General features: G+C 45.2%; 1 protein-coding gene across 1 annotated transcript; it reads right to left on the bottom strand.

Annotated features, from left to right (window-relative positions):
• Positions 1 to 13,741: 13,741 nt before the first annotated feature.
• On the bottom strand, positions 13,742 to 24,763 carry LOC122945336 (nuclear factor 7, brain-like). The gene is made up of 9 exons (XM_044304402.1): positions 24,313 to 24,763; positions 21,428 to 21,502; positions 19,993 to 20,153; positions 16,110 to 16,550; positions 15,936 to 16,031; positions 15,584 to 15,817; positions 15,285 to 15,307; positions 15,071 to 15,201; positions 13,742 to 14,434 (listed from the first exon to the last, which is right to left on the bottom strand). Exons 1-9 carry the CDS (start codon positions 24,524 to 24,526, stop codon positions 13,896 to 13,898), a joined length of 1,914 nt encoding a protein of 637 aa, XP_044160337.1. The 5' UTR covers positions 24,527 to 24,763; the 3' UTR covers positions 13,742 to 13,895.
• Positions 24,764 to 24,824: the final 61 nt, after the last annotated feature.

Here is a 24,824-nt window from a genome sequence, read left to right as displayed (position 1 = left end):
TTTTATACTGATGACCAGTGGGGTTCCGACCCCTAGAGCCCCTGCTGATCAGCTATTTAAGAAGGCAGCGGCACTCCTGTGAGCACCGTGGCCTTCTCACAGCTTTTCCTAGGCCAGTGACATCATTTCATCGTTCAAATGGCCTAGGAGCAGCTCAGCCCCATAGAATTGAATGAGGATGAGCGCGATACCAAGCACGGCCGCTATACAATACATGGTGCTGTGCTTGGTGAGCTGCAATAAGTGCCGCTGACTTCTCAAAACATGTCGAACCACCACCAATCAGATACAAATGACTATCCAGAGGAAGTAAAAAAAAATCCTGGAAAATTCTTAACCCTTTCGCTACCGTTGCTGGAGTACAGTTTCTAACAGCAGAGACATGCGGCTAATTACCGCGACCTGCAATAATGTCGATTACGATAATTAAAGGTTTAAGATGCCGTGATCAAGTGAGATCACGGCATCTAAATGTGCAAAACCCCCAAAGCACGCGCTTCCGGTAGTGCGGCCAATGGGGATGCCGGTAATTGATTTGAATGCACTCTGCCACGCTAAAGAGGCTGAGAACATTCAAACTGCAATTCTTATTTTGGCCACCAGATGGCAGACCAACATGAAATGAACAATTCTCTGCCAGTTTCAACATGATTGTTCAAAATGTAAAAATGTATTTTGCAGGCTCAAATACAAACTTCAAAATCATTACAAAAAATAAAAACAAATATAAAAAAAAATATAAAAGTTTAACTCACCCCCTTTCTGTAAAATAATAATAAAAAAATCTAAATAACAAAATATATAAATATCATGGGTATCCCCGTGACCGAAACCCCCCATACTATTAAAATATAAAAAATATTTTTCCATTACGGTGAATTTGCCATTTTTTCATTGCTTATCTTACCCAAAAAAATTTAATCAAATTTGATAAAGTCACACACACTCCAAAATGGTATCAATAAAAACTATAGATTGTCCCACAAAAAAATAAGCCCCCACACTAACTATAAAAAAAAGTTATGGGGTGAGAATATGGTGATGTAAAAAAAAAATATATATATTTTTTCAAAGTTAAAATGTATTTTTACACTATTTAGACATAAAAAAAACTATACATACGGGGTATCATAATCGTACTGACCCAAAGAATGAAGGGCATTGGCCAGTTTTGCCACAAACGGAACGCAGTGGGAACAAAACCCATCTTCCGATTTCACCCCATTTGGAATTTTTTTACCGCTTCACACTACATTGTATGCCATAATTAATGGTCCCCACAGTCACAAGATCTCAACCCAATAGAGCATCTTTGGGATGTGGTGGAACGGGAGCTTCGTGCCCTGGATGTGCATCCCTCAAATCTCCATCAACTGCAAGACGCTATCCTATCAATATGGGCCAACATTTCTAAAGATGCTATCAGCACCTTGTGGAATCAATGCCACGTAGAATTAAGGCCGTTCTGAAGGCAAAAGGGGGTCCAACACCGTATTAGTATGGTGTTCCTAATAATTCTTTAGGTGAGTGTGTACACATATATATATATATACATACACACACAAACACAGTATACTGTTCTCTTCCATGTTAATTACTTTACACAGTATAGTGTCATCTGCAAACATTTATATTTTACTGCGCAAGGTACAGTTAGGACAGGCGGCAATCAAACTAAATCAGCAAACAAGAATTAAGGTCAGCGGCAGATGGCAAACAGGCAAAGTCCATAAACGAGGTCAGAGGCAGGTGGAAGAAAGTCCAGGAGTACAATAGCGGGATTCGGTACACAGGTAGGCAGACAAGATAAACACCTTTGCACAGGAACTAGACAGGCTAGACACTGAGGTTGCTCAGGCAACTTTCTGTAGTAGGAAGTGCCTTTAAATACCTGCTGCAATCCAGCCATTGGCTGCTGAGACAGAGGGCGTGTGTGTGTTGCCACATAGGAAGGAGAGACACGCCCACGCAAGCTTCAGCACAAGTCTCCAGCAGCAAGGAAACACTGGCGTGGATCACATGTAGCAGAGTTAAGTTAGTTGCTGCCTGTGTTTGTCAGCTGGGCGGCAGGAGGGAAAAGAGGGAGCCCGACACCTGTGCCTGTGGATAGGGGCAGCGACGCTCCACCTGACCGTTGGACTGAGGATGATATGCTGACGAAAAGTCCAAAGATACATTTAATAGCTTAAAGAGAGCTCTCCAGAATTTAGACATGAACTGTACGCCTCTATCAGACACAATACGGAGTGGAAAGCATGGAGATGAAAAATGTGTTCGATACATTTCTTGGCCAGTTAGGGAGCAGAAGGAAGACCAGGCAGAGGGACGAAATGTGCAATTTTGGAGAAGCGGTCAACCACTACCGAAATGACAGAACAAATGAAAGACATTGGACGCTGTTTGGAAGTTTTATTTTGCGCGCAGGATTGACAAGCAGCTACAAATTCTAGGATGTCTTGTCTCATGGATGGCCACCTGGTCTGAAGCAGCCGCCCAATTCAGCGAAACGATCGTCGGGCGGCTGCTTCAGACCAGGGTCAGTAGGTATAAATTGCACTTGCACTTTAAATTTTGATCTTTTTCCCCTGTTCCTTTTGCAGTCCCTGCCCAGTGTTGGCTGCACCCAGGCTCACACTCCTTTAATGTTTGGAGTGTTCATGTATTCATGTCCTGGGTGCTATTACCACTATAGGTGCCCCACTGGGCGGATACTGCTCTATATTTGTGTACGGGGGGATACTAGTCCCTTATTGGTTTGGAGCTTACTCTGTTTTTATACAAATTATTTGTAACACCGCAGTGTTCCCATTATGTGCTGTTTTTGTATATGTTTTAATTGATATACCATTCAATGTTTTTGGATATCCAATAAAGGAAATAATTAATTAAAATTGCTCTCTGTGTGGCTGCTCTTTGAGCTGTGTAGGTGATAATACGAATAACTCCATGCGAGATATTTATGAGATAGTTGTTTTTTGGTGTTTTAATCATAAGGCCTGTGTGGAGGTAACGTCTCAGCCTCCTTCTTATCAAAGACGTTGGCATAGGCATGGTATGCTGCAGGCAGATTTTCAAGATTTGGTGGCACCGGGGTAACCAAGCAGGCCGAACTGGAGAAAGACACTTTCCAAGGCAGTACTGTCCCCAACAATGCACCTCTCCAGACTTCCAATCAAGAACTGGTTCATGGGTACGGAGACATGGAAGCCCCAAAAGGAGTGGGTGAGAAAGACTTTGAAGAACCAGGAACAAAATTTCTTCTGTATGAAGAGCTCCCACCTGTAGTCTTACAGGTTCAGTACAAAATTGTACGGACTCAGATAGAGCCCTTACATCGACAGATGACACTATCAATGGTCTATGCAGGCGTCGGACTGGAATACGATATTGATCCACTATGGCTTGCTGCAGGAAGTTTCCTGCTGATCCAGAAGAGCCGTGAACCGATTATCTCCAAATGACAAGGTTGCTGGCAGAGTCAGGGGTGGAGAGAAATATCTTCACCTAGAGCCGCCTCTCCAACGGACCCTAGGCTCGGGAGTTTTCCTGTTTCAGGGGACAAGCAAGAAGCACATGATCAGAACCACCACAATAGAAACAAAGTCCTTTGGCACGGCGGTGATCACATTCCTGTTCAGACAGCCTAACTCGGTCGACCTCCATAGGTTCAGGAACTGCAGACAACATGGAAGGCAGAGGGTTAGAGGCTTGCAGAAGGGAAGATGCCAATTGACAAGGCTTCTTCTCATGTGCCAATTCTCTGGCACGTTCTTGGAACCGTAAATCAATTTGAGTAGCCAGGGAGATGAGGTCATCCAGGGTGAAAGGAACATCCCGTCCCGCCAATTCATCTTTAATTCTCCCACAGAGGCCCTCCCAAAAGGTGGCCACAAGTGCCTCAATATTCCAGCCGAGTTCAGAGGCTAGCGTACAGAACTGGACAGCATACCGGCCCACGGATTGGTTCCCTTGATGCAACCGCAGTAGGGAGGATGTGGCGGAGGAGCTGCGCCCGGGCTCGTCGAACACCTTGCGGAAGGGCCTCTAGGAAAGCCTGTAGATTAATTATGACTGGGACGTTCCTCTCCCAGAGGGGATTGATCCAGGCCAGTGTCTCCCCAGTAAGGTGTGACATGAGAAAAGCCACTTTGGCTCGGTCCGAGGCAAATTGATGAAGCAAAAGTTCAAAATGAAGGGCGCATTGATTTATGAACCCCCAACACTGCTTAGGGTCACCGGTAAAACGTGGAGGGGCGGAGAGACGAGGTCCAGATCTGGGTATGTAGGAAGAGGATGGAGCAGGAGCCGAATTAACCTGAGCAGAGAAGCTAGATGACTCTGGGTTAGCAGATGTCAGGTCATTTAGACGCATATTCACATTGCGTAGATAGGACAATATTTGATCCTGACGCTCACGCTGCTGGTCCAACTCCTGGAGTAACTGGATGTTACTGTAAAGGTTCGGATCAGCGGGGTCCATGGTTTGAGCAAACTGTTATGCAAGCGGGTGTTGACCCAATGCGCCACTGACTGGGTATACTCCGGAGGGGCGGAACTAAGCAGCTACCTGGTATTCACTAGAGACCCTGATGGTGGGGAAAGGCTTGAGCCGTGGGGTAGCTGCCAGGTGCCACTCCAGAGTAGTCCCCAAGTCAGTGGCAGCTGACCAGGGAGTCAGAGTGCTCGGTGCAAGCACCAAGGGAACTTACGAGGCTTGGAGGTGCGGTCAGGACAGGCGGCAATCAAACTAAGTCAGCAAACAAGATCCAAAGGTCAGGGGCAGGTGGAAGAAAGCAAAGTCCAGGAGTATAATAGCTGGATTCGGTACACAGGTAGGCAAAAAAGATAAACACCATTGCACAGGAACTAGACAGGCTAGACACTGAGGTTGCTCAGGCAACTTCCTGTAGTAGGAAGTGCCTTTTTAAATACCTTCTGCAATCCAGCCATTGGCTGCTGAGACAGAGGGTGTGTGTGTGTTGCCACATAAGAAGGAGAGACAATCCACAAGTTCATCCTTTCTCCTCAACTACAATGTTGCGCCATTCTGTAGCCAGGGACAACTGCAGCCTACTACTACTGGCCGGATAGCTGGTACTGTTACTACCCACATTCTGGCTCAGTTTTTTTTTTCCGCTTGGAAAACTCTCTGTAGCCAACATTTTTGGGCCTCACAGATAATGTTGTGCGCTACCCTGTGTATTGGTGTAGTAATCACATATATGCTGGTTTGAATATTCAACAACCCCCTCCCACACACACAAAAAAAAATGGCACTGTGTGGAGATAAATTGATTTTTTATCGCTCACAGATAAGTTATGTCCTTGCAGGTGGCTGCTTTTGAGGTCTGCAGCTGCTGCAGTTGTGCTAGGAGGCACCACCAGCCTCACCTCTTTTTGCGCGCTCTGTCCGACAGCTTTCCCTGCCTGTCCCTGTTCTACACACACAATCCTTCTTTGCAATTCTAGCCTTTCCCTTCACTCTCCCTGGCAGTGGAATACAAGCTTGATTGATTACTGTCTGTCCCCAACTCCCTAAGATCGTTTTTTTGCTAGGGCACCTTTAGTTTTCACTTTACGGAACCTGAGGGGCTCTGCAAATGTGATCTAGGGGCCAAAAACCATTCCAGCAAAATCTGCACACCAAGAGCCAAATAGCGCTTCTCCCCTTCTGAGCCCTGCCATGTGCCTATACAGCAAGTTACATAAATATTTATGCAATATCCTTACCCAGCAGAACCTGCACATCAAGTCATGTGGCGTGAGTCTCATATGGCACCTTCTGGGCAATGAAATGACATAGCTGTGGAAAAATTGCTGTTTTTACTTTGCCCCATCTGCTTAGCATTAACTTTAGCAAAACACCTGTAGGGTCAAAATTGCTTACTACACACCTTGGTAAATTCTGTGAAGGTGTGGCTTCTAAAATGGGGTCACTTCTTGGGGGTTATTTTTTCTATTTAACCTCAAATGCACATGGTGCCCTCGTTTTTAACCCTGCAGTGTGCCCAAACAGCAGTTTATGACAACATAGGGAATACTGTCTTACACAGAAAAAATTATGTAACAAAGTTTGTAGTGTTTTTTCTCCTATTTCAAGTGAAATCTGCCCTCCCAAAAAAGCCTCCGTCACTTCTGCGCACTACCATACTACTATACTGGGTGTTACAGTCTTCAGGAGAGAATGTGTAAAATTGTGGGGTGCTTTCTCTCACTAGCCCTTGTGAAAGTGAAAAGTTTAGGGTTAATGCAACGTTTAACTAGAAAAAATGTAACTTGTTTTCACAACGTTGCATCTAGAAAGGGTTAAAGTTCCAATAACACCGACACAAAGGATCACACAGCTGTTTTGAGCAGCTTCATGTGGACCATCAGGAGCTGCCAGAAAGCAGGCAAGTCACCCAAAAATTACGACTACTCTTACCGGTAATTGGATTTTCCACGACAGCACCACGAGAGAGAGGATCCACCCCCATAGACAGGGAACCTGAAGTACAAAAAGGGGGAGGCTATCCTTACACTTCAGTATGTCTTTCCAAGGATGAAAGGAACTCCGCCCATAATTATTAGCATCAATACCTTAAATCAAGATTTTTATATTATTTTTTATATACGACACCTGTGAAAAATGTGAACCAACCACCAACACAAACAGGGAAAGGAAATAAGGGTGCTGTCGTGAGTTTAGGAAAATCCAATAACCGGTAAGAGTAATCTTCATTTCCCCCCCCCACCCACGACAGCACCACGAGAGTGAATAACCAAGGAGACACTTACGCTGGGTAGACAGCAGAAAGCACCTTAGATTCTTTCTCTGATTTGACCTTTGCTACTAACTGTAACCGGTGATGTTTGAAGAAAGTAGTTGAAGACCAGACTGCCGCCTTACAGATATACTCAATAGAGACAGAAGCCCTTTCTGCCCAAGAGGTAGAAATTCCCTTTGTGCAGGGTGGGCCATTTATATGGATACACCTTAATAAAATGGGAATGGTTGGTGATATTAACTTCCTGTTTGTGGCACATTAGTATATGTGAGGGGGGGAAACTTTTCAAGATGGGTGGTGACCATGGCGGCCATTTTGAAGTGAGACATTTTGAATCCAACTTTTGTTTTTTCAATAGGAAGAGGGTCATGTGACACATCAAACTTATTGGGAATTTCTCAAGAAAAACAATGGTGTGCTTGGTTTTAACGTAACTTTATTCTTTCATGAGTTATTTACAAGTTTCTGAACACTTATAAAATGTGTTCAATGTGCTGCCCATTGTGTTGGATTGTCAATGCAACCCTCTTCTCCCACTCTTCACACACTGATAGCAACACCGCAGGAGAAATGCTAGCACAGGCTTCCAGTATCCGTAGTTTCAGGTGCTGCACATCTCGTATCTTCATAGCATATGCATAAGTACCTCCTGATGAAGCCTACGTGGTGAAACAAGTGTCGAGGTTGAAGCAGTGGGGGAACAGTGTCACAATTTTTCAGCAGCAACATGGGCAGGTAACATGGTATCTGGATTAGGGTGGGACTAGTGGCTTGCAGTTATTGTTATATGCCATCTTTATGAGTAGTATTACACCGTCCAATTATACCCTACAGCATCCATTCTTTGGACGCTGTGAATAAGAGCTAGGTAGTTGTTGAATACTAGGGAACAGCAATTGCACCCGCAACTACTCCAATATTTACAGCTTCTGTCAATTGTCTGTTACCTGCTGTATATGGTCACATTATCCCCCATTGTGATTCTCCACATTGTAGAGCCCTTTTTGGCCCAGTCTCCATGTTCTGTGCCTTTTGAGTCTCACCTGTAATGATCATGTGATTTATATTGAATAAAATGAGATGATTTTTTTTTACCTTGGTAAATCCTTGCTTTTTTTTGTACAAAAATACGACGAGAACCAAGTGAACATGAAACGTGAAGAATGCGGTGTGAAAAAAACATGTACGAAGGGAGTGAGAACAAAGTATGCAAGTATATTTTGTGGGACCAGCACAAAAACGATGTGAAATTTTGTTGACAAAGACGTGATGACGTGGTAAGGAAAAAGAGAAAGTGTTGATGGAATGAAAAAAATCAAAAGTAGGGGTGAGCCAAAGAAGGTGACATAGAAGTGAAGTGTATATGATATAATAAATCTACCAATGGGTATCAGCCACTAAATCGCCAAAAAAGGAATAGAGAATAACAAGTATACAGCATCCAATGTCCCTCAAAAACATCATGTGCTGAGAGGCGTCTCAAACTAATGCGTTGAAGTCGCAGGATGGAGGAAACTAGTCGAGGGAAACGAAAAGTATAAGATAAAATAATGAGAGGATCCACAGTTGTGGTCAAGATGATCAAAGAAATGCAGAAAAACACAGATTCTCATTGAGGCCCGAGGGAAGTAAAATCACAAGGGTCCAAATCCAGCGACTCTCCTTTTGGGCCAATTTCTTAGGTATGTTCCCTGCCCTAAGATCTGCCCTGATACAGTCAATGCCCCTCACCTTCAAAAATCTTGGATGGCACGCATGGAAATTCTTAAAATGTTTAGGAATGTGTTTCAAATCTTTCCAATTTTCTGTGTCTTTTGTGGCAATGATGTCCCTCACATGTTCTCGCACACGAATTTGAGAGAGATATAACGTGTAATTTTCAATGTCTTAGTCCCCCTGAGTCAATAAAACCACATGCTTGCTCCATGTTTGGGCATGCCACACATCTACCGCATGGTTTAAAACCCCATTGTGGTCCACTATAACTAGGGAAAATCTGTTGGGGCCTTGGTTCTAAATAGCTCCTCACCAAACTGCTGCGCAGAGTGTCCGCTCCGCGAGCAGTAATAGAGGGACGAGTAGGCAAAAGTTTCTCCAAAATAGGCCAATGTTTGGCCATAGAGGCTCTCATTTCACCCCAACGTAGTCGGCCCCTGTCTCCTGTCCTCAGACACGCCAGAGGACAGGTGGTGAAGGAAAAAACCTCTAGCAGCAAAAAAAACGCTGCGTACCCGACCGAAACTGTGTGATGCACTTCCGGGACACCACAGGAGTGCTGGCCGCCTCAAGTATTAGAACTCCGGAGCAGTCGGCAGAGGAACTGGATGCCCCTATCTTCTGTCCTCAGACATCGAGGACAGGAGCGAACTTACTCAGAAGCTCTGAAGCTTCTCCCTTGAAAGTATCAGCGTCCGCAATCGCCGCAAGTCTAACCGGAAGTCGTCAGATGACGTACTTCTGGGATGCAGTAGGAGCGCCGGACACCGGCGCTTAGTGCGGAGGAAAGATAGAAATCCCAGATGCCGAATGGCACCACACGAAACAGGGGCCTGGACTCAAAGGGGGATGCCCACGGGTATCTCAGCAGTTATTTGAAAGGCAGTAACTTTAAGTAATGTAAGAGACTCCATCTTGGGAGTCTCACCTGTCCTAAGCTCACAGGACAGAAAAAAAGCACCTCCTTCCAGGGTGGAGAATCCTATATAGGGGTGGGTTTAATGAATTATTTTCTTTCAACAAAAATTCTGTCTGTCCTGACCAGCTTCACAGGGGAGAAATCCCCACTTGTGCTGCTGGTTAGGAGGAAACGGGGAAAAAAAAAAAAAAAAAAGTATATATATATATATATATATATATATATATATATATATATACACATAATTAGACTTACTGGTAATTCTGTTTCCTTGAATCCACCATTTTCATTTCATCCACCATGATGGCTACGGATGAGAACTACGATTATATTGTAAGGGGGGCTACTGCTTGCAGAACTTTCTGGCCAAATCCGTAGAAGCAGAGATGTTTAGACGAGAGGGTATTGATATTAGACCAAGTAGCTGCCTTGCATATCTGATCGAGATACCCCAGCTTTCTCTGGCTTCTAGTGGATTTATTCCAGTAGGACTAGTGTGACACATTAGCATAATATAGTGGATTTTATCCACCGCCCTATGAATGCTTTGGAGAGTTTCTTTCCTTTATTACTACCAGCAAACTGGTTCAGATTATTTTCTTTCCTAAAAACTTCTTTGGCCCTTAGGCACTGGATAATAGTTTCCCTGACGTCTAAGAGATTAAATTGTTCTTCCGTGGAATCTTTTGGGGCACTACAGAAGGATGGCAAAACAATCTCCTGGTCTCTATGGAAGTTTGAAACTACTTTAGGAAGGAAGCCCGGGTCTAATTTTAACACAATCCTGTCAGAAAAGATAAGGTTCTCCACATGAGAGCCTGAATCTCTCCCAGGCACCTAGCGGGAGTTATGGCTATTAAAGCAGTCTTAAAAGGAAAGGTGCTTTATGGAAATATCTTCTAACCCATCTGTGATCAGCTAGATCGGTATTGTAGAACACCCCTAGGGCGGATATCTGTACTTTTAAAGTACTTGGCCTAAGACCCAAGTCTAGCCCCATTTGAAGGAAGTCTTAAGATATTTTGGATGCAAGGAAAATACATATTTAGAGAGACTTACCCCAACCAAGAACAGTACTTCTTCCAGATCTTTAGGTAAATGGCTGCGGTAACCTTCTTTCTACTGGCTTTTAAAGTATGGATAACTTTATCGGAGAGCCCCTTACTCCTTAAGATCTTGCCCTCAGGATCCAGGCTGATAGTTTTAAGAGGCCTGGATTTTGATGGAGAATTGGCCCCTGTGAAAGAATGTCCTCCTGAAAAGGTATCAGCCAGGGATCCTCCAGTGCTATTTTCTTTAGAATGGAGAACCAGCTTCTCTTGGGCCAATAGGGGGTTATTAATATTACTGTTACAGGGTCTGTTAGAATCTTCTGCAGAACACGAGGAATTGATGCCCAAGGACGGAACGCATATGCTAGATTCCATGTCCATTTTATTAAGGAGTCTACTGCCCATGGCTTTTCCCTGGGATTTAAGGAACAAGTGTTTGACCTTTGCATTTATTTTTGAGGCAAATCGGTCTATTCGCGGCTGGCCCCATTTGGTTGATATTTTTTTTTTTTTAAAAGATCTCTGGGTTTAAGGACCACTCCCCTGGGTCCAGGGTCTTTCTGCTTCTAAGTTTTCTGATCCTTTTATATTAACTGCTGTAATAGGACTTTCTTCTGCCCAGAAAAATTTCCTCTTGCGAGGGATTTCAAACTTGGGGACCTTGTATCCCCTTGATGTTTTAGATAAGGGACCGCTTTTGTGTTGTCTGTAAATATCTTTAGATTCTTTTTGCTTAACAGACAGATTTAGTTTTAGTTTCCCAGACCGCTTGTAGCGCTCTGTAATTTGACAATTTGTTCCTCATTTCTTCCTTGCCAGTTTGAGGAAGCTACTTTGCTCCCCAACCCACAGCGCTTGCGTCCACCACTATCTGTATATCTGGTTCCTTTAACCAGATGACACCCCTGGATAGATTTGCTTTTTTCTCCAATTTAAATCTGATTTTACTGGGTATGGAATCATTTCTTTTTCTAAGGACGATTGTTCTTTGTTCCACCTGCCTAAGGCCTCTTTCACACTACCGTTTTTTTTTTCCGTTTTGCGGTCCGTTTTTTGCGTTCCCTATACGGAACCATTCATTTCAATGGTTCCGCAAAAAAACGGAATGTGTTCCGTATGCATTCCGTTTACGTATTTCCGTTACGTTGAAAAGATAGAACAGGTCCTATATTTGGCCGCAAATCATGGTCCGTGGCTCCATTCAAGTCAATGGGTCCGCAAAAAAAACAGAACACATACGGAAATGCATCCGTATCCGTTCTGTTTTTTGCGGAACCATCTATTGAAAATGTTATGCCCAGCCCAATTTTTTCTATGTAATTACTGTATATGCCATACGGAAAAACGGAACGGAAACGGAACCACAACGGAAGCAAAAAACGGAACGGATCGCAAAACACGGAATTCAACATACTGTAGTGTGAAAGAGGCCTAAGATCCAGGTTTGCGCTCTGGTGTGGGCTTGGTACCAGGCTACTGCTGTTATGCAGGAGGTCATAAGACCTAGAATGCTCATGGCATTCCTGATCAGGCACTGGTCTAGAGATTGGAATTTTTTCCCATGATGGCTTCTATTTTCTCTCGTGTCAGATGGTTAGTGAGACAGTCTAACGTTACCCCCAGAAACCTTCTGTTGGGTGACGGGATTAGGCAATTTTTTTTTTTATTAATTAATCAGCCCAAATCAGATTATTTTTTTGCAAAAAAAAAAAAAAAGTCTGACTGCTTCTGAATTTCCTACTGAGAAAAATGTCCAAGTATGTGAAGATTACCAAACCTTGTCTGAGGGGAGATATCATTTCCACTACCAGTTTCATAAAGACCCTTGGTGCTGAGGAAATCCCAAATGTAAGGAAGCAGAATTGATAGTGGTGCAATGTGTGCCCCAGGCCTTCTAGTGAAAATCGAAGAGATACTTTTGATGGAAAAATGGTAGTAGGCGTCTGAGATCTACAGATGTCATGTAGGCCTCTTTTTTGATTAGGGGAACAATGGATGAGATGGATTCCATCTTGAACTTTCTGTATGTTACTGATTTGTTTAGATCTCTTAAGTTTATGATGTTCGAAAGGAAAGCTCTGGCTTTTGGACAAGAAAGTTTTGAGTAAAAAAAAAGCAACTTGTCTTTCTGACTTGGGAACATCTTACTACTCCTTACTTTAAATCCTGAATTCCTTGCCATATCTTTGACATCGTGGTGGGACCGATTTGAAATCTTTTGGGGGGTTTGAGGCAAATTTTATTTTGCAGCCTTTTATTTTTTTACAATATCTTCTGTTGCCCAGGGGGTTGAGGTGACAGATTCCCACTGGGTCAGAAAATTCCTCAACCTCCCCTACTCAAGTCAGTTTTTTTGTTCTGTTTGTTTTGGGGGTTGAGGAGGAAGCCCCTACCTTTACCCCTTTTGATAACTCCAGCACCCAGTGGACACCTCTTAGTCCATGTTCTCTGCGTCAGGAGGATGGAACAGATAACCTTGTTTTTTTTGGCAGGAGGTGTGGGCTGAACAGGTGTAAGGGAGGCCAGTGAGGATTTCATTTCATCCTGAATCATGGATTTAAATTTCATCAGGATAGATGGTTGTTCTTTCAAAGTCACTAATGCATGACTTGCATAGTTTTTTTTATCCCTCAGTTTTTTTGAACAAGTGGCACACGTTTTATTTTTGTTTCTTTAGCTCCCTGGGAAAAGAGCAACCAGGTATCAGCCCAATTTAAACAATGAAACAGACCAGGGGAACTCAGCTGAGCAGCCGAAGGTGGGTCCTGCAGTCTATGCGGGTCCCGAGAGCTTCAGGAGCCAACATGCTTGCTGGAGTCAGGGGAGATATTTTTGAATTGTTGCGCTCTTTCCATATGGTGTGGCGTCTGACGTCATCCACCTGCGTGGCGATTGGTCTCCCCACGTGTTGCCAAGCTCCGCCCCTTCAGGACCATGTCAGGAATCCAAGGAAGTCAAAATAAAAAACCTTCACCTCCCCCTAGGGATGCCTCTGTGCAATGCCCCTGTAGGGACAGGAAAACACTGAAGGGCAAGAGTGGATGGGGCTTTTAAACTCTATTCCTGCCCCTTCAGATGTCTCATCCGAAGCCATCATGGTGGATGAAATGTTAATAATGTATAGTCATGGGTCTGTGGGAATATGAGACTCTTACCCGATACAGTAGAGTTGGACTACTGACTTCTCTACAGGGGGATTACAGACAAGTGCACTGATCAGAGCTCAGATAAACCTGGAGGGACAAGCCCCCATTAATTCCCTGCTTGAGTAAAGGACACGTACAACATTTTAGTCACTGAACACATTTTATTTCCATTAAAAAATAAAAAGTTGCAAAAATCAAGTTTGTGAACTAAACATGAATTCTAAACGGCGACACTTCCACAACATTTCCTGGCATAACAAACAAAAAAAAAGCTTTACGTGACAGGGCAGTGCCATTAGTCATGGACAAAACGCAGGGGCTGAGCATTGAGGCCGGAATCATGCAGGAACGGGGACAGGTAAGGATACAGCTTCTCAGTGAATGTGGCCCTGAACGTGTAGATTGGAGACATGTCATCAGCGTTGTAGAAGGACATCTGGCCTCCCTCGTAATCTACGTACACTCCGATTCTCTTCGGCTTGGAGTTCAGGATCAAGGTCTTGGAAGGAGACTCCAGAGCCTTGTAGGCATTACCGTTCCTCAGCCAGATTGCCCAATAGCCGTTCTTGGGGTTCAGCTTGATTTTACCCTTGCGGTTGCTTGACTCGCTGGCCATGCCTACATCCCAAGCGGTCTTCTCTCCCACCTCCACCTCCCAGTAATGGCGACCAGATTCAAAGCCCTGAGCTCCTAGGACCAGGATGCACTGGCTGAAGCGTTTGGGATTGTCAGGGAGTGGGAGCTTAGAGTCTCCATATTTAACACTGGTCATATTATCGGACAGAACTAGGTTGGGGTGCGCTGTGAGGGGGTCTAGCACCATTGGAGTCAGATCTGGACAAAAAGAAGAAGAAAGATTTTAGGAGTGCACTTAGACCCTGTTTATCTCATCAGCAGGTCTGCTACTGAAGTGCTGGGCAGTATAAATTCAGGAGACTAGGATCCTCAATCTCTACCCAGGATACATCTAAGCTGCCAGTACCCTCTGAAGGCAGCCTACAGCTTGTCTGTTCTACTCTGTCAAAAGTTTATTTAATGCAGACATTCTGCAGCACTTTACAGACATTACTTGTTCTCCCAATGGAGCTTCTAATCTAAGGTCTTATCTGTTTGTGTTTGGAGTGTGGGAGAAAACCAAACACAGGGTGGACATACAAATTCCATGCAGATGTTGTCTGTAGGTAAATACAAACCTAGGACCCCAGCAAGACACAGAGGCCAACCACCATGCTGCCCCAACTCGCATTTATTGGTCACAGAGAAGCCACTCCGTAATAAACCATTCCCATTATACGGTAATTGTTTTCCTGACGTAAAGCGAATGTTAATTACATTTAATGCCTATTCCATCTCACCATCTGATCATGTGATTACAGTCTAATGCTCCCATCAGTCATTTTAAAAACTGGTGAAGGTGACTTCATCAGTCATAGAATAGTGAAAATGTTTGCGGGTTGTGTCAGCACTTACGTGGAACAATGAAAGATTTAATCTGCTTCCAGATTGTATACTGAATAGGCCCTCTAAATGTTCCCTGACACAGGTCCTTGGAGAGAAGACTATTCCCGGAAGACGTGACCTCTTTCTGCTGCGCCTGGCACCTGAAGAGGAGAGAGAAAATACTGTCAACTGCCCAAAGATACAGAGTCTATGAGAACTGCGTTACACTACAACAGAAACTTACTTTTCAATGAAAGACTTGATGTCCTACAAGTGGGAAAAAGAAAACGTTAGTCATGTAGGTAAAGCAAAGCCATTATACAAGGAGCTTAAAAAAATACTTTAAAATGGTCGTCTCTGGTCCTGATATATGGATAAACATGGGTGCACTAGCTGATATACTGACTATGAAGTAGTTTCAGATCGTACTCCATCACTGACAAATTATATAGCGAGTGAGGGCCAGCTCTATTTTACATTATGGTATAAGGAACCAGCCCCACAAACCCTATACAAGGCAGGACAGTAGGTAGCAGCACTTACTGTGAGGAACGAGATGGAGTCCATATCATTCATCCGCTCATCAGCAACCGTGATGGTCTGTTTAATGTTGTCCTGGTTCTCCTGCATTTTCACCATGTTGCTCTCCATCTCTTTCAGTAGGTTTTCTCCCTGTTCCTGAAGCTGCTCCAGAAGCTTTTCCTCTCGCTCCTTCAAGAATGTGCGCAGCTTCTCAAACTCAGACACGATGTGCTCCCTGAAGTCAGATATATTGGTCTATGGGGAAGACATGATTAGAGTGAAAGGTTTAGTATACATGAAGATGGATGAAGGTCCTAGGTCTGTACAATCACGATACTACAGCTACTGTGGATTACAGGGGCTGAACGCTTACCTTGTGCTGCTCAACCTTCTCGCTCTGCTGGCTGGTCAGCTGTTCAGTCACCTTCAGAGCTTCTTCTAATGGAGCCACAATAGCCGTCAGTTCTGCCTGGAGATAAAGTCATGATAACTAAGCAAATTTAAGATCTACAACAAACAGACTGAGGAGTGCCTCCTTACAACTTACCCTGTACACTCCCACTGCATCCAGGATGGGCAGGAAGGTGTGACTTGCGTGTTTCAGAGAGTCCCGGCAGATGACGCAGCTCAGTGTCCCATCATCTTTACAGTACAGCTTCAGCCTCTCATCGTGCTCAGGACAGTTCTCTGATGGTTTAGGTTTCTCGGAAGGTTTAGTTGTGTTCAGGGCAGCAGCAGTACCAACCGTCTTCTTCACCAGGTTAGCCAGGGCTCTATTGGTGGTGTACCTCTTCTCAGTGATGACCTCCTTACAGTCAGGACAGGTGAAGGATTCCTGCCCGTTCCAGGCCTTGTCAGCACAGTTACGGCAGAAGTTATGGCCGCATTCCACCATGACTGGATCCTTGAAGAGCTCGCTGCACAGAAGGCAAGTCAGTTCTTCAGCAAAATCCCCAGATGCCATCACAGAGTTTTCGACCTTTACTTTCTACAAGAGCAGACAATATTAGAGTCAGTGGACATTTCCTTCAGAGAGACTAAATGCATGACAGGACGGGAAGGATTCATTTGCTTCCACTGAGGGGAATAGAAGTTCATTAGAGGTTACTAAAAACAGCTCTTCCAGGTCACTCTGACAAATGGCTCCTGAAAGAGCACCCGGATTGTAGAGGCTGTCCACCATGGCAATATCGGGACCTGCACTACACAAACAGAAATGAAGTTATCACATAGCAACAAAGCATCGAGACCCTGCACGATTACTGTAACACAAGTCTGAAGAAATTCTTAATGGATTAAAAAAAAGCAGATACATCCATGAGACTAAATATGAGGAGTTGGTTGGACATAATATCCAGCTGGAGTTAATAATGGAACACAATGAACACTGTGTATATATACACACTAAGCTGATCAAACCCAGCCGCCATATTCAGAACACAGCCCAAAGAACAGCAATTTTTGGCCTGGTCAAACATGGAAGCTGCAGATGAGGGATACATGAAGAGTCTGGAAACCGCTTATCTCAACCAAGCCAAGAAAATGCAACAAAAAATAAAAAGGCAGCAGAGTCTGAGAACTGCGTTCATTGTAAGGAATAGTAGAGAGGGTAAACAGAATTAAGAGTTTACCTTCCCAAAATCGTATGTCCAAACGGAGGACACAAAGGCTTCACACATGCGCCATTTAAGCTGAAGAGTGATAGACCATTCTGATCCAATAGGCTTGTTCTGTCACTGCTCGCCCTCATTGCTTTTCTGCACAGCACTGTACACATTGGACCCAACTTAAAGATATGTGGTTGTTGGAGATGTGAACACTGGAGGCACTGTTAGGCTACTTTCACACTTGCGGCAGAGTGATCCGGCAAGCAGTTCCGTCACCGGAACTGCCCTCCAGATCCGTCAAAACGTATGCCAAGTGATGGCATTTGTAAGACTGATCAGAAAAATGCCTTTAAATGCCGGATCAGTCTTTCCGGTGTCATCCGGCAAAATGGATGCAGCATTTATTTTTCACCTTTTATTTGGTCTGCGCAGGACGGATCCGGCATTTTGAATGCTGGATCCGGCACTAATATTCCTATGGGAAATTTTTTTTTATATAAAAGCCAGAGCCAGCATTCAGGCACGTCTTCCATTTTCTTCACCGGAGATAAAACCGTAGCATGCTGCGGTTTTCTCTTTGCCTGATCAGTCAAAAAGACTGTACTGAAGACATCCTGAACGGATTGCTCTCCATTCAGAATGCATGGGGATATAACTGATCAGTTTTCCGCCATTGAGCCCTTTTGACTGAACTCAGTGCCGAAAAAGAAAAAAACGCAAGTGTGAAAGTACCCTTAACTGCAATTCTTAAGAAATGAGGAAGATACATTAGCGGAAAAGAACCATTTTAAAAATAGTAGATATTTAACTTTATAAAAAGACTTCTCCCCTTCAGGAAGGGGGTGAATATTATCACTTTTGTCCAGATCAGCTATATAAAAAAAAAATTAAATAAGTCTACTCAAAAAAAATAAAAAAATAAAAAAAAAATAGATTTCAGAAAGACAATTCCTCAGATCTTTAGAACTGCGCAGTATAAGTATTTAGACTTCACTGAACAGTCTGCATGTCACAGCACAGATCGTTGTTCACCAGGATGCAACTGTCACTTACATTAAACAGGCAGCACAACATACCACAGTGCCACCAACACACAGGGCGCGAAACCCCCGATAACTGGCAGCAGACTGCATCCTCCATTACAACTCGTTCAGAGCGAGCCCTCAATAATGAGCACAAACTAAAGCAACTCGTCATAAGGGCTCATGCACATGGCTGCAGGTTGGGCCTGCAACCGAGCAGCATTTCACACAGCTCGGATGCAAACCCATTCATCGCAATGGGGCCACAGAAGATGTGGGCAGCATAGCCGTGTGCTGTACGCATCAGCAAGTCCGTTCTGCCACCTTGCAAAAAATAATAAAGCAGCAGGCTCTTGGCTGGACCAAAAAAAAAAAAAAGGTACAGTCATGTGCAGGAGCCCTACAACTGAGTGCAGGTGTACAGATATTTCATCTAGCAAGAAAACAAACAGAAGAAGTCGCCGAACGCATCCATAACCCTTCACCCCTGCTTGTCCTTTAGTTATGTGTTGCGGTGCTATACACTACCCTTTGTTATTGGCAGAGATTATTCCCAGACATTCTGAAATGTTTAAGCCTTTCACAGTTGATAGCAAACTTGTCTCTGTTCTGGTTACAGAGCACAGCGACTACTGAATGAGTCTTTTATAGAACATGCAGCAGAATTCTCAGCATGGACTCCATCCATGCAGAAAAACCGCCCATGGAGATACCCCATTCAACTGAATGGTTTTTTTCCCAGGTGCTGTCCTTTGTAAACTTGGACAGATGTCACCCACGTGGAGTTAGTCTTAGAAGGGGCTTATCGCACCTGGACAACCTTTTATAAATTAGGATCAGAGAAATGCTCCAGGTTGGGCTGCTAAAATCCCCAGGGTAAGCTGCCAGCAGCAAATTGCAGGAGACTTTAGGTGTTGTCAACTCTAGGCTGGGGAAGGGAAGAAGTGTGAGGAGCTTCTCCTCTGAAGCCCATGATTCCCAGCAGGGAACACGGTTCTTCCACTGGAACTACCATTTTAAATTATCAACCTGAACCATAACAAAGTCGACAACTGAATGCATTTTCCCACCTTAGTAGGTAAAGGCATGTCACAGATTGATGGGGACCCCAGCACTGGGATCCACAACGATCATGAGAATAAAAGGGACCTTCAGCGTTTTCTCTGCACAGCACCGCTTTCACCCAAGCTCAATTGTATTGTAGCAAAGCCCTATTCACTTGAATAGGGCCCTACTGCAGTTATTTGCAGACGGCAGAAGGGTGGAGTGGCATTGTAAGGTAATAAGAAAAAAAAATCCCCATCAAATCCAACATATAATCCTAGTGTTGATCCAGAGGAAGCACAAAAAAAAAAGAAATTTTTAAAAAATTCTCTACATTCAAGAAAGGCATCCAGACCATTCTAGAACGTGTTCACTGGGATAAATCTTAGTGGGTGCCACAGCCCCTTCATTCTAGTGATCGTGTGGGTCCCAGCAGACTGGCACTGCAGGATAAGTAACCGTGCAGATTGCATATCTGGTTATGCAATAATATTTCTGCTTTGTAATTGTGAAATCTTCATGATATACCCTCCAAAATGAAAGTGGGGAAAAAAAAGGTTTAGAGAAAATATATATAAAAACAGCCCTGTGTATGAAAAACTATTAAAACATCTGCATATGACGCAAGTATTAAAAATGAAGAGGAAATGAACGGTTTATTTATGTGCAGGGCGACATACAAGACGTGGAGGTACAGACCATCCCACTGAAGTGGCGAGCACTGGTGGAGCAGACTGAGATTTGGAGCTCGCGTTACCTTCGGTTCAGGATCCTCTTCCTCCGTTTTCCTTTTCAGGGGAGCTTTTCCATTCTCTGCGACATCTGAGCTTGTACCATTTGTCACATCAGCCTCCTCCTTTATTGGTTTGGGAATCACCAACCGTGTTTTGTCAACCCACTCATTTTGTCGCCGATTCACTGTGAAGGGAAAATTGAACTTGCAATATAATTTCATAATATAAAACGAGAGGATTGTGAGCTCCTGACCAACCTCTAACTTACCAAGGTTTACAGCGCGGAACTCCGGCAGCGTAATTGCCCGTAGAAGCCGCAAATATTGGGCAACTGAACCTTAGCAAACTTATAAAAACGGCCTATTTATTCCATAGGGATCTTCTTCAAACATCAAGGAGACAAGACAGGATTCGCCGAGGATAATCCAAGACTAAGTGATGAGCAATGTGTCAGAAGCCACGTCTGAGCTGGACACTTGCTACCAAATAAAAGATTTTAAAAAAGAAAAAAGAAAATTGCCATGTAGACGGCAAACAAAGATTAAGGTGCCTGGAGAACCCCCCACCCGTCCCAGGTCGTAGGCTCCCCAACCAGGCACAGAAGATAGTGGTGAAGATGAATAAGGGGGGAGGGTGTAGGAGACTGCCCTAAGAGAGAAAGCAGCACAGGGCATCCATTATAATTAGTGTGCACCCACCCTTCAGCACGCCAGGCTACAGAGCCACTAAAGAAAAAAGTCAACGCAAAGTTTTCAGACGGAAGACTTTCATTTATAGCTTAGGTCACACGGATAACAGAAAATCCCGGTACAAAGGAGAGGCAGCGGGTGCTGCAATGGACGATACGAAAGGGCCACAGAAAGGAAGGGGAAATGAAGCTAAAGTACCAGAGCAGAAGTGAAACCCGAGGGCCTCGCCTTCTGCTTCGAATATTCTATATATAATTGACAGGGAACTTCCCCGCATCATTTTCTGCTGGGACATTCATGGGATTAAGATCTGGTTTAGCAAGAGAAAATTGATTTGGGAAATAACATTTCCCTTTGGCTTCTGGTGAATTCTCTTCCCACAGAAGCGCTTAGCGATAAGACCTCCTGTCAGCATCAGGTATAAACTGCCAGGGGTAGGAGAGAGATCCACATGGCACGACAACTAGGAAAGTTTAGTCCAGTGCCCAGGAATAGTCAGAGTGGCTGCACTGGACATAAAGGGGGGAGAGAAAAAACTGCAGCCAATTCACTGCCTCATAAGGGACAACCGAAGATCAGCTCGTGCTCATTAAACAGTCCAAAAGCTCGATGTTTGGTTTAGATTACCACTGAGACGCTCAAGAACGCGGATCAGACGGTTTTGAACGATTGGCACCTCCTAAATGACTGAGGTGCTCCGATTAGACGAAGCGATAATTCACACACCAGGAACAGTTACCCCCCTCCCGTCAGCTCCCCGATTACTTACAACCAGCGTAATGCACATAGAACTCCTCCCGGCCGGCCTGCTTGTTCATTCTGGTTTTCAGAATTTCTGCATCATCTGTAAGGGAAAAGAAGATTTAAAAATAACTATTTAAAGCGTGCAGGCGGCCACATCATAACAGATTACAACACCCATCCTCCGCCAAGTGCTACACCAGAGAGGCTCACTGTCAGTGCCAGGACCAGTCCCTAAACTGCAGGTTCACTACAGACCGGCGCACCCCCAGCCGAATAGGTTTGCTTCAGAACCCGAGTGACAGAATCTCAGTGGTTTCCTGTGCGGCTCCGCTGTGTCAGGGGCGTTAATCGCAGCCCTACAGTAATACAGACACTGCGGCAGACTAACACCGCTCTCTGCTTGTGGACACCCCCCCACGTTAGCCTCACCTTTAGGATGCCCTCCCTGGGAAGGATCAGAATCATGCAGTTAAAATTTCCACACACCAGATCTTTAACCCTACACAGCTATACGTCTGACCAGATTTACCGAGATCTCTTCTGTGCTACTGCACGCCTAGACAGACCGGACAGTCAGGGCCCTCATACATGGGTCCACAACATCTCACAGGGTAGGGGATCATTAAGCTTGGTGCGGGTTCAAGCACTGGGACTATGGGGGTCTGGTGCCACCATTTGAAAGGAGCAGCAGGTGGAGTAAGTGCACTAGCTCCATAGAGAATGAATGGAGTGGCAGTGCAGCTGCTTAAAGGGACCCCGTTACCTCTACTATGCCACCCTCACTGAGCATTCCTAAATGTTCATTGTAATTTATGTTTAGGGTAACAAGACAAATTCAACAAGTACGCCTTTTATGCAAATATATATAAGAGTCCTAGCAACCCATGTCCTCAGCTCTATACACAAAATCCCGGTGACAGGTACCCTTTAAGTCAGAGGGAACAGGGCCAGTCTTCCAAAATGGTTAACCCTACCCCCCACCCATCTAACAACTATTCATATCCTGCAATACGGCAATCATTAAGGCCTCTCCTCAATGTCACATCCAGGCCCGTGGCCTTTCAGCAGATCAGTCCTTCAAGTGAATGGCACTGAGCTGCAATACCAAGCACAGCCACTATATGGCGCTGTGCACGGTCTACCCTGAAGCAGCGTTGTAAGACCCCCGCCAGTCTGATACTGAACCTGTTCTTGGGCTAGGTGATCAATAGTGAATTCCTGCGAAACCCCTTTAACATTACACACAGATAAGGACTCCGCCGAGGAGAGGCCATCAAGCCCCTGGAAGTCTCTTAGAGCTCAGCAGGTATACCTGGGTTAGTCTGAAGGATCGTCAAAAGATCTGCAACTACCGCTTTCACTAATGTCCCCACCATACGGCCATTGTCCTGGAGCACACCTAAGGTAACGGTACCTTTGTCTCTCTTTACACTTGCAGAAGCTGGAAAAACGATCTTTGATTCATATGCAAATGAGCACTCGCAAGTGCCTGGGGGCGGCGGTCACTGTGTTGGAGCCCAGGCCGCTCGGCCTCATTGTTTCCCTGCCCCAGCCTCCGGCCGAGATCCCGCGCACTGCATCGCCGGGGCATGCACACTGCGATGCCCATTGTTGGCAAGGCATTGCTTTAACTACTAGGCGTGCGTGGCGAAAAAAAGAGCTGCCATGTGGAGTTTACCGGCGCATGCGCCGTAGTTAGTGACGCCGTGCACACAATGGGCATCGCAGTGTGCATGCTCCTGCCCAGCAGTGCACAGGATCTCGCCCAGACCGAAGGATGATGCAAGGGAATAGGAGGGCGGGCATATGCAGAGGCCGGGCAACAATGAAAAAAGGCAGAGCAGCCTGGGCTCCAACACTGAACACCTCCCCCGGGCACCTGCAAAGTCATCATTTGCATATGAATTAAACCCGTTTTCCAGCTTCTGCAAGAGAACAAAAGGTACCGTTCCCTTCATGTGGAGGTGTGCTACCGGACAGTGCAAGCGCTGCATGTGGCCACATGGCGGGGACAGACTCCATTATAAAGACGGTGGCCATATGGCTCTACTGTCTGCAGCTAAGACGGAGGGGCGGTGCTTCATGCTGCATGAGGCTTCAGAGTGAGGGGGCGGGTCTCAGTAACCCAATCTGATTGGCTGGCAGGGAGCAGCTGGCTACAGCAAGTGAGTATGGGAAGTGAGGGAAGGCCGTTTTGGCCTCAGAGAACTGGCAGAGGAGCCATCTTGAGACCGTCCTCATTGTGACTGTTTAAACAGCCATAACTAAGGGGAAAAACCTCAAAGAAACCTCTGCTATATGGAGGAACTAAAGACTGCTTTATGCATCATGCTGCTGCAGCACTAACACCTGCGACAATTGGGTTTTTGTTACCCTTTAAGATGGCCAAATATCACTAAAAGCTACGAGCATATTATACCCTTATGGACGGGGATATATAACTAACAGTGGGGAGGGGGACACCCAGTAGGATCCATCCGACCTACAGTGAGGTATATACACAGCAGATAACCGCTCAACGCAGAGGCCATCCTGCTTAATATATATATAAACCATGTGAGGAACACAGGTCCTGAATAAGGAGTATAAAGATGTACATAGGGGTATTATATAGTGGTACTGTACAGATGGGGTATCACAGCATAAATACAGTATATATATATAGGGTATCACACGGTATATAGGGGGTATTATACAGAATAGATGTATATGGGGGTATCACACGCTATAGATATATATATAGGGGGTATCACACGGTATATAAGGGGGTACCACACGGTATAGATGGGGTATTATAGGGGGTATCACACGGTATAGATGGGGTATTATAGGGGGTATCACACGGTATAGATGGGGTATTATATAGGGGGTATCACACGGTAGAGATGCACACACAGGGTGAGTACTTACGGAAGGATCCGTCCTGCCTCTTGCAGGAGTAGGTGGCCCCGATCTGTACGACCACATCTTCCTCCACGTCCTCGTCTTCTCCGTCTCCGCCATCATCGTTCTCGTCGTCGTCCTCCTCGTCCATGGGCTCCTCGGGGTTGTTGTCCGCATCCTCCCCGCCCGCCGAGTCTTTCTTCTCCATCTCGGAGATTTCGGGCTGCGCTACAGAGGCCATAATGGCGGAGCACGTGATCAGGGAGCGGGAAACGGCAGCGGGAGGCCTGGAAACTATCGCCTCACGCACACAGGGGGGGCCTGGAAACTATCGCCTCACGCACACAAGGCGAAGCTGGGAACCGCGTGGCGAGAGAGCGACGGACACCCGGCCGAGACAAAGGCTGCAGAGGACACGACGAGGAGCTCCGCCACCTGCGCTGCGAGATGTCTTCTACGTGGACCGCACATGCGCCGTTTTAATACAAAAAGAATGGGGAGGAGCTTAGTTCGAGTTAAAATGGCCGCCGTCACACAAT

This window comes from Bufo gargarizans, chromosome 8, assembly GCF_014858855.1.
Source record: "Bufo gargarizans isolate SCDJY-AF-19 chromosome 8, ASM1485885v1, whole genome shotgun sequence".
In the NCBI taxonomy this organism is placed as follows: Eukaryota; Metazoa; Chordata; class Amphibia; order Anura; family Bufonidae; genus Bufo; species Bufo gargarizans.
This window is presented reverse-complemented; position numbering and strand designations above follow the sequence as displayed.